At 36.4% G+C, this 10,654-nt stretch overlaps 1 protein-coding gene across 1 annotated transcript in view; it reads right to left on the bottom strand.

The window, feature by feature from the left end:
• Nucleotides 1-9: 9 nt before the first annotated feature.
• Nucleotides 10-10,654, bottom strand: part of slc25a46 (solute carrier family 25 member 46) — a 15,257-nt gene continuing 4,612 nt past the window's right edge. The window contains exons 4-11 of the mRNA XM_079815232.1: nucleotides 10,336-10,413; nucleotides 9,676-9,776; nucleotides 8,651-8,707; nucleotides 8,289-8,346; nucleotides 1,002-4,170; nucleotides 887-913; nucleotides 570-668; nucleotides 10-395 (exon numbers count right to left, since the gene is read on the bottom strand). Coding sequence (XP_079671358.1) covers nucleotides 3,583-4,170; nucleotides 8,289-8,346; nucleotides 8,651-8,707; nucleotides 9,676-9,776; nucleotides 10,336-10,413 — 882 coding nt within the window. The 3' untranslated portion in view covers nucleotides 10-395; nucleotides 570-668; nucleotides 887-913; nucleotides 1,002-3,582. The remainder of the gene's footprint in view (nucleotides 396-569; nucleotides 669-886; nucleotides 914-1,001; nucleotides 4,171-8,288; nucleotides 8,347-8,650; nucleotides 8,708-9,675; nucleotides 9,777-10,335; nucleotides 10,414-10,654) is intronic.

The raw sequence follows: 10,654 nt of genomic DNA, 5'->3' as shown, positions 1-10,654 counted from the left end.
GCTTTACTTAATGAATATAAAGGCATAATTCTTTATTGTCATGAACTTTGTTGTCTACATAGGCTATATACATGGCATATTAGTAGTCTGTTATAAACATAAACAATTATGACAAAATACTTGTCTGACAGTGCATTTACCATAAGACAAAACATATTTCATATTTAACTGTTTAGCAAATATTTGAGAATAAAACATTCATGCTGTGCACATTGTGCAGAAAAAATACAATCATCCATCTATCAATCCATTTTCTAGGGCTGTGGGGATTCTAGAACAGATCGACTTCAATTGATTGCGAAAAACATAAAACTACACCAGCATTTCAGGAAGGACTCAACAGAGCAATTCTTGATTTGTGGTGATCGTCTGGTTGTATTTTTGACACACTTCTCCTGAGAGAGAGAAAAAAAAAGATAAATTGCATGTATGTAAAAACTTGACCATACAGTTCTACATTGTAATAACAACATTACAAAAAAGAACAGAATAATACATAAATAAATAAATAAATACAATCATTCTGAATGTTAAAATTAGCTAATGTAATGTAACACATTTGTTCTTACACTGCTGTCTTTTATCATTTGTTGTATGTCCTGAAATATTGTACAGCTTCCAGCTAAAGTCCAGTTTAAGATGCACAAAATGTTTTTTTCCACACGCATCTGGAAACAAAATTAAGGCAAAATATTAACAATTTATTCTCTTTTGTCCAATATTTATTTATTAGTAGTTTAAGATGCACATAATATTTAAATATTTAGATGCTTCTGAAAAATAAAATTAAGTAGGCAATATTAAAATGTGTGTATTTTTTTTCTTCCAATATTAAATGTATTTATTTAATGAAAACAAAACTGCATGTGAACCAGGACATAATTACCTGGTTGCGACAAGAGACATTTTTAGCCTGGCAGGGAAGAAATTGCAGATTTATTTTATCTTATGTCAATAAACAATCAACATTAAACATTAAAATGACCAGCATAAAGACTTACCTTCAGATGAGGTTTAATTATATCATAGGCATCTTTTTTAATAATCCTGAGGCACTCTTTATTTGCCGATTTTTGATTTGACCTGACAAAGTGCAATGTGAGAACTACAAGCAACAACTCTGTAAAAAAAATTTTAAGAGATGAGAAAAAAACCCCATCATGACATATGCTCAGTAGACGAATGCAAGTGAAATAGTTCTTACTACAAAGCTTTCTGTCCTTCATCTTTTGGCACTATTGCAAATCACAAAAGACGCCTCTTTTATAGCCCAAACGGAGTACAAGACTTACCTCAAGAATGACTTTGTGACAGATAAATACTTCTACATATATGGACTTAATATACACGATGACTCAAATCTCATAGCTTGTCTTCACCCCACACATTTTCGTAAGAATTCCACAGATGTAACCAAATCACCCAGACACTAGGCAGGCAAAATGTAACAGTATGGATTTTTTACTGTTTTTTTTTTTCAATACAGTTCATTTCACAATTCTAATAATTTACGCAACAACAAATATTGCAACGCAGTACTCTATGGGTAATTTGTTGTGGTGTTGGTTTGATAAAGATCACTGTAGCTGTCCCACAAAATAAGATTAGAACTGATACAATCTCATATAAACTTTTTTTTAAGAAAAATCCCAAATCACATTTTTGCAACCCTTCTTAATAGTAGGAAGTTATGGCCCACAAGCAAAATCTCACAAAGTAAGATTTTTATAGTTTGCCTACTCGAATGTACTCAAGTATTCTCGAGCACTAGACTTGTGTGTTTGTTTAAAATGTCTATAAGAATATTGGGGAAAGTTGTCATGTGTTTATTTAATAGTTGCATGTTATCTTTTAAATTTGCAGCTTCATATTTTTTTTTACTGTTCACATTTGGCAAAAGAGTCTATAAAAAACTTGAATGGCAGGTTCTCATTGTGACAACTTACCCCATACTGTGACAACATGCCCCACTACATGTGTTCAGACAACTGCATCTGGACAACTAATGGTGGAAATAATCAAAAATGTTGCCAAACGATTAGGGTATGTGTCGATACAGAAATTACCTTTCAAAAATAAACTAACACTGAAAAACAGTGAAATTCTTCTGGAAAGCATCTGCTGTTTACAATCATCTGATGTTTACAATCATCTGATGGACATCTTTAAGATGTCAGTTTTACATATATTCTAAATCATAAACATCTTAAAGACATTGTTTAAATGTCTATTTGACATCTGACAGAAAATGATGTATTGCAGATGAGCAAACACTCTAAAAAATACGTCTTCCACATGTAAACACACACATGAAATGGACGTCTCCGAGATGTATGTGTGCTAAAGCTTTGAATTTCTCTCTCAATAATGGTATTGAACAAATATTGACAGGGTATAGATCGGCTATTCACATTAGCTTTAAAATGACTGGATAATATCAAATAAAAAGAAGCATCTTTCTGAACACTATAGAGATACAACACCGTTCAAAACATTGGGGTCCATAAGATTTTTTTAATGCTTTTCAAATAAGTCTCTTAAGCTTACCAAGGCTGCATTTATTTGCTCAAAAATACAGTTAAACATAATTTATTCTTATAGCAAAGCTGAATTTGCAGCATCATTACTCCAGTCTTCAGTGTCACATGATCCTTCAGAAATCATTCCACTATGCTAATAACATTTATTATTAATATCAATGTTAAACAGTTGTGCAGATGTTTTTGTGGAAACTGATACATTTTCTCAATATACTAGATAATAGAAAGTTTAAGAACAGCATTTATTTAAAATAGAATTATTCGATTAATTTAATGCTTCCTTAATTAGTGAACCGTCCCCAAAAGATTTTTACAGTAGTGTATAGGCTATATTTTTATTGTAACATATGTAACATGAAAGGAAAAACAGATTCACATGAAACAGGTCATAGACATTTATTTTAAAGCATGGTGCCCAATAATTTAGAACTTTTCATTTACTCACCCAGGAACCAGATGTTTGTTACTTTTACATTTGCATTATTGTGTACATAATGGCTTCTATTCAATAAACTGAATTTGTGATCTCTTATATCGTGTTAAACCTGGCAAATAGGAACTGTTTCAAAACACTGGCACAAGTTTCACTCAGGTGCAAATAATAATTTAATGACATAAAGAACTTGGCACAGGGCTTTAACCAATGTTGCCAAAAAACAACCACATTAAGAAACCTAGTGACCATTGATGAGATTGAGAAAACAGCATGGAAATATAAATCACAAAGGTCAATGTTTTATAAATATCATACATGTTTTGGCGTTGGTGGCGAAGGATTGTGGAGCGTTGGGGGTCACCATGAGAATTATTGAAATCCAGTGCTGATATGAGAGCATATTGACTATTTTGCATAAATGTGTCATGCAATCAATGAGACAACCAGTGCATGATAAAACAACGTACGGAAGTAGACTGACAAATCACAGGAAGACGTAAAGAAAACCTTGCATATCTGCAATTATCCATTCATACTAGGACACATTTTCTGGAATGTCCAACTCAACCAAAAAAGGACCTCTCAGTAGTAAGGAATCAATCAGAATCAAGCGTTTCGCAGCAGCGTCGAGTAGATCATCTTGGTGAACTGCAGCACTGCGGCATGAAGCGTGTACTGCACCACGATGGAGCCGAAGCCCTTGTAGAAGCCCATGGTGCCCTCCACACGGCGAATGGCATTAATGCAGTCCTTCATTCCTTCATATTGGGTGTTTATGGGCAACACTTCAAAGCCCAGATCCGTGTTGTCGATGATAGTGCGCGTTCCCTGGATATGCAGCCTGTGCAACACCGTTTCCAAAGGAAACAACAGCACATCTGCACACAGGCTGGCGGCAAAGCTGGCCATGAGCTCAGGGAAGTATGCATCCAACATAGACTGGACCGTGTCTGCTCCCGAGTCAGGGGACAAGTGCTTCGGTGAGCCGTTATTCCGACGCCGAAGCAGGTAAAGAACCAGCCGCTGCACGCTGGAGCTGATGAGATAGTGGAGGATGCCGTGGAGGACTGTGGGGAACACAAGGTTCCAGAGGGGAAGGAGACGCTTGCTGTGAGGCACTCCCATGCCCATTACACGTCCCAGACCCTCTTTCACACAGTCCAGGATGCCGGGGTTGTCTCGGATTATTTCACTCTGGTGAAGGAACACCAAGAGGAAACACTTAATGAATTTGGGCTAGGCGATATAACAATGTATGTTTTAGATTTTTGTTAAATATTTTACTATTTACACTATTGTTCAAAAGTTTGGGGTCAGTAAGTTTGAAAGAAATTCATTCTTTTATCAAGCAAGGATGCATTTAATTGATCAAAAATGATCTATTTCAACTAAATCCTGTTCACAGTATCCACAAAATATTTGGCAGGAAAACATTTTTTACCATTGTTAACAATTAGAAATGTTTCTTCAACGCTGAATCAGCATATTAGAATGATTTCTGAAGGATCATGTGACACTAAAAGACTGGAGTAATGATGCTGAAATTTTAGCTTTGCCATCACAGGAATAATTTACATTTTAAATTATGTTCAAATAGAAAAGTTATTGTAATATATTTCCCGATATAACTATTTCAGACTTGGGGAGCATATAAGACTTCCTTCAAGAATATAAAAAATAAACCTTACCGGCCCCAAACGTTTGAATGGTAGTGTAGACTTTACAAAAGCTTTTATTAATTAATCAGTTAATCAGTATCAGTCTTTATAGATGATAAGACAAACTTAATTTTGACTTGACAACCTCCAAATAGTTTGTAATGTTTACAAAAGCACAATTCCTACAGCAAATTCCAAACAGCTAAAGTCAAAATTAAAGCAAAACAAATGCTGTTATTGAATAGCAACTCAGATTTTCCAATAATTATCAGATGTAAAACTGACGCATTGGAGAGGCAGTTACCAAAACTTTGCTTGTTTACCACAAGATCAAAATCAAACAGTGTTTCCTAAAGCATTTAGCCTGATCAAGATGTTTTGTTCAAATGTGAAAGCACTTTATTCATTGTTGGAAAACATATTTGTAATATTTCATTATTTAAATGAGTTATAAAACTTCAGTATCTTCATTGGGCAAACATTATTTTCTTAATCAAAGTCTTGTTTTTCTATAAAATAATCTAAACATCCTTCAAACAAGACACATAGTTGTGCTCAAAAGTTTACATACCCCTTGCAGAATATGCAAAATGTTAATTATTTTAACAAAATAAGAGGGATCATACAAAATGCATGTTAGTTTTTATTTAGTACTGTCCTGAATAAGATATTTTACAAAAAATATGTTTTTATAGTTGACTTTTTTTACAACTGCCCAATGTTCTTCAGAAAAATCCTCCAGGTCCTGCAAATTCTTCAGTTTTCCAGCATCTTTTGCATGTTTGAACCCTTTCCAGCAGTGACTGTAGATGAGATCCATCTTTTCACAACGAGGACAATTGAGGGACGCAAACACGACTATTAAAAAAAGCGCAAACATTCATTGATGCTCCAGAAGGAAACACGATGCCTTAAGAGCCGGGGGGTGAAAACTTTTTGAATTTGAAGATCAAAGTAAATTGCACTTAATTTGTCTTCCGGGAAACAGTACTAAATGAAAAACACTGATATTTAAACAAAAAAATGTGGACATCTTCATACTGTTCAAAAGTTTCTTCATGTTCTTAATTCAGCTCTTAATACATCATGTTTCCTTCTGGAGCATCAGTGAATATTTGAAACTTTTTTAATAAGCCCCGTTTCCACCGAAATTAGCCAGAACAATTTGTACCAGGAACTTTTTTTCCCCCAGACCTGCTACTGTCTGCGTTTCCACTGCGGTCTAAAGTACCGTGAAGATTAGGCAAATTAGTCCAGAGACGTGGGACTGCGCGCGACTGTTCCTCCCAGTCACTGACGGACAGTAATCATTGTTGTGCGATACTGTCTGCAACAATAACAAGTATGGAGGAGCTTCAAGCTGTGCTGCTTTTGCTGGTTATATTTTGGTTTACTAAAGAGGTAATTAATAAAACGGCGGAAAAGAGACGAGCACTGATACTAAAGTGTATTCTGAAAGCTTGAAAAGCTAGATTTAAAATAAGACAACGTATGTTATTATCAGCTATTACGAACATTGATTGTGAGATAGCTGAGATGAGCGCGCGCCATCGGACAGAAAGAGCAAGACTGATATTTTCTGAACGCAGAACAAACGCGAACCTCGCAAAAGACTTATGGCGGTTGAAATAAAATGCTGCGTGAGCTCAACCAATCAGTATATTCAGTGCCCAAGTCCCACCCCCGAAAGTTCCTGAACTTTGAAAAAGTACTACTATTTAAAATAGCAGGGATTGTCGGAAGGGGAAATATTTACCCGGAACTTCATTTAGACCCTGGTTCCTGCGGTCGAAACACACCGAGTACCACCCCATAGTTCCTAGGGAAGTTCCTGCGGTGGAAACGCGGCTATAGTTGTATTTGAGTATCTCAATTGTCCTCCATGTGAAAAGATAGATCTCAAAATATTGTCATCAGATAGGTCATCAAATATGCAAAAGATGCTGGCAAACTGAAGAATATGCAGGACCTGAAGGATTTTTCTGAGGAACATTGGGCAGTTTAACTGCTCAGGACCAAGCGTGCCACACGAGTCCTGAAAAGTGAAGCCAAAGCATTTAAATCGCCCCCAAGTGGCTGGATGCAGTATAGCTCATAAACCTCGCCCTCTTCGTGTAATGTAATGGGACATAGACAAACTAAACAATCAAATTACACTTAAAACAATTATTTTTCCAAAGAGGGTTTCTGTTAGCCTGACAAGCCAGACCCACATCTAGATGTTGGGTCTGGAAACTCACCATTGACAGGGCTCAATCCGAGGGGCGGGATAAACAGTTGTCTTTCAAATTCCCTCTGCACGCGATTGGATAGCGCCATGACACATGACAGCCACAACCAACCAGAGCAAAGAAGAAGGTGATGCCGAGCTAACGTTAGTTGCTAGACTTTCGCCGTATCCGGTCGGCAAAACTTCGAACACATCATCTTTTCTTAAGAATGACTTCAGTGCCTTCCTTTGTTCTTTTCTCAAAGAAAAGCTCAACTCCAAGTCTTCCAGAGTTGCGGCCAAAGCCGATTCAAAAGACCGCTGTTCGACAGCTGCTTTGTTTACGATTAGCACGCAGAACCTCCGCAACTCTGCCTTGACGTGCCGTCATTATGTTAAGCCCGCCCACCGACTCTACACACGCTGGGATTGGCCTGACCAGAGTTTGGTTTTTCCAGCTCTCAGGTCTACCGAGAGTTGCTAGACTACACTCACAGCAAAATACATTTTCTGCCGCTAGGGTGCGTCTAGATTTCTAGGCTAGGTTTCTGTCATTTTAGGGAGTTTTTAATCACACTGATGTTAGTGTTTGTTCTTTAAAAAAAGTTTGGTTTTAGTTAGTTATTTGATGCTATAACAACAGGGGTGTGGCTTCATGATTGACAGCTGAGATTGACGGCTTCTCTGAGTGAGTAGTCACTGAGGCACCAACAGACTTTTTTCGGGAACTTTGGGAGGAGATTGGAGCTTTAACTTTAATTTCTACATTTCCATTACTGTTATTTCCCCAAAAGTTCAGGGGCGTGTGATTGATTAGGCAGGAGCAGTCTATGGGTGAGACCTTGATATCGCGGCTCCACTTCGCGCTCACTACTGCGCAGACTCGAGACTCAAGATGTCAGCGCCATATTTGGATACTGGCGGCTTTACTTACTACAATGGAAGAGAGTGAAGGTGCGTCGTCCATCTTTTTTAACAGTCTATGATCAGGGCAAAGAAGGGACTCATTAACAACCGTCACAAAAAAAAAAAAACAGTCGTGGCTCATCCAGGTAACGACATACAGTATTAAGAATCAAGGGTATGTCAACTTTTGAATGGGGTAATTTTTATAAATGTAGCTTTTGTCTGGTGGACCATATGTAAACAGCCTTTATGTAAAATATCTTATTCAGGACAGTACATTTTGTTTGATTTGTATGATGATTTTGTTAAAATAATTCACATTTGACAGATTCTGCAAGGGGTGTGTAAACTTTTGAGCAAGATTGCACTTCAGAAGCAAACCAGCACAAGATAGAATATATCTTGAGTTGTTCTAATGGCAGCAATTTCCCCTTTTTTTTAAGCATAAGCATTCAATAATTTTTTATATTTTATTACTGTATGCAAGAGCAATTCAGGGTTTTTGACAACAAGACAAAGAGTGTATTAAAATCTCTTACCTGTACAGTCTCTATGAGACTTGCTGAGTAAAACGGCATTGCAACCACATATGTCAAACTGGAAAAAAACCCACAATGATTTCTTAAGATCAAAGGACTGCACAAAAAGAGATAAGGAGAAGATAGATAGTTTAAATGTCAAGCCTATGGAATTCCCTTTCCGTATTCTTTGTGGGATTTTGTTTTATATAGAAAACTACCTGCATATTAAGCTTAGTCAGAAGCTTATTCAAATAGATCCCAGATATGGAAGAGCGAGGTAAAATAATGACTCAAAAGAAACAAGAGATAAACAACTTGCAGCTTAGAGCATTTTCCAAACAATACCAAAAATGCAAGTGAAATCACTAAGCTTAACTTACCCTTTGAGTACTAAGTGTCCCACAACTTGTTTAGGGTTCCACTTGTGTGATAACTCCCTGTGAATGTACATGACAATATTAAACAGAACAATTATTTACCTCAATAAGGACAATGGAAACAACATGAGAATTGATCAAACTAATTAAAATCCTGAAAACTGTCATTTATCAAAATATCCAGATCTTAATATTGAGGTCATTATAGGACTAGGTCTGGGCGATAAAACGATAACGATAATTAATCGCAATATAATTTCCCTCAATAAAACGGTATCAAGAATTCGAGAAATGCTCGTTAAGTTTTGATCGAGCTGATCAAGCCCCTAAATTCAGCGAAGAACACAAATGATTCTGTGATTTAAGCGAGATATATATATATATATATATATACAGTCAATTATATTACTCAAACAGTCAGAATATTTACATTTTTCCATATAAAAATTAGTTGTTACTGTTAATGTTACTGTTTTGGTTAATGAACATCAATTCATATCTATATCCTAACTCAAGTTACTGTCAAATAAGCAATTCTAAGAGACAAAAGGTGTAGCCTAATACTATTAAAGGTGCTTACACGTCATCAAAGTCAGGCAACACAAACCTGTTTCACCTGTCAGAACATGCAGGAACTAAGAAATACATTTTTCTATTAAGATATTTATTTTGTTATGGAACAATGACTGGAAAAGTGTAAAGAATTAAAAAAACATTAAGTATTTGTCATGTTCTGACAATAAAGAGTAGTTTAAAACCACAATTTATGGTCTTGTTTCTACAACTTTCACTTAGGAGAAAAAATCTGTCATTAAACTTGAAAGAAATAAAGATTTGACATTTATCATGATAATTATTAGATTGACTGATATTACATTTTTTTATTGTGATTATTTTTGTGGGCCATATCGCCCAGCCCTATATAGGACATATAAATAAACGAAAATACTCTGCAAAACTAAAAAAAAACTAAGATGGTGTTTTCATGGACACGTATCAGTTATGGCTTACATTGTCTATTTTTATACCTTGGTAATGGGGTGCATTCGCTGATGATGCCCTCTGTTCCCAGCGTGACCCCCTGTACCACAAAAGTGCTGCCCATTCCTTTCCATAAAGCCTTTGGACCCTGTGTGTGAGTGTGAGTGTGAGTGTGAGTGAGAGAGAGAGAGAGAGAGAGAGAGTGTGAGTGTGAGTGTGAGTGTGAGAGAGAGAGAGAGAGAGAGAGAGAGAGAGTGTGAGTGTGAGTGTGAGTGTGAGTGTGAGTGTGAGAGAGAGAGAGAGAGAGAGAGAGAGAGAGAGAGAGAGAGAGAGAGAGAGAGAGAGAGAGAGAGAGAGAGAGAGAGAGAGAGAGAGAGAGAGAGAGACAATAAATGGACAAAAAGACAAAAGGACAAAAGACAATCAATTATGGTATTATACATTATATTTTGTAACAGGATTCTTTCAGAGGTTTCCTTTCCCAAAGTTATGAGGTGCTTGTGGAATGAAATTGGATGAATTTGCATTTATATTTAACATTTACTTCTACATTATCTGGTTTGCGCCTGTATAAAGAATAGGTCCAAGCACCGAGCCTTGAGGTACTCCTAAGGTACCCAATTGACCTGCTGTCAAACCATTCTTTAAAAGATGCTATTTTTGAGCAACAACACAGCGACAAAGGTAAGATATATAATATACATTACCTGAGTTTTGGTGACATTGTACATCACACTGATGGCAGTCAGTGGGGACAAGTGGTAACACCTGGCATGGTAATTCACCTGAAACAAAGTTTCACACTTTTAAATGATCAAATATTTTTCAAGACTATGCAATGCAAAAGGAGTAAGTTTCAGCACAATGATTTAAAGGGATAGTTCACCCAAAAATGAAAATAGCCCCATGATTTACTCACCCTCAAGCCATCCTAGGTGTAAATGACATTCTTCTTTCAGACGAATACAGTGAGAATTATATTAAAAATGCCCTGGATAATACAAGTATTATAATGACAGTGAATGG

This window comes from Gobio gobio, assembly GCF_949357685.1.
Source record: "Gobio gobio genome assembly, chromosome: 4".
Taxonomy (NCBI): Eukaryota; Metazoa; Chordata; class Actinopteri; order Cypriniformes; family Gobionidae; genus Gobio; species Gobio gobio.
Note: the sequence above shows the minus strand (reverse complement) of the source record. Positions and strands in the feature narration are given on the sequence as shown.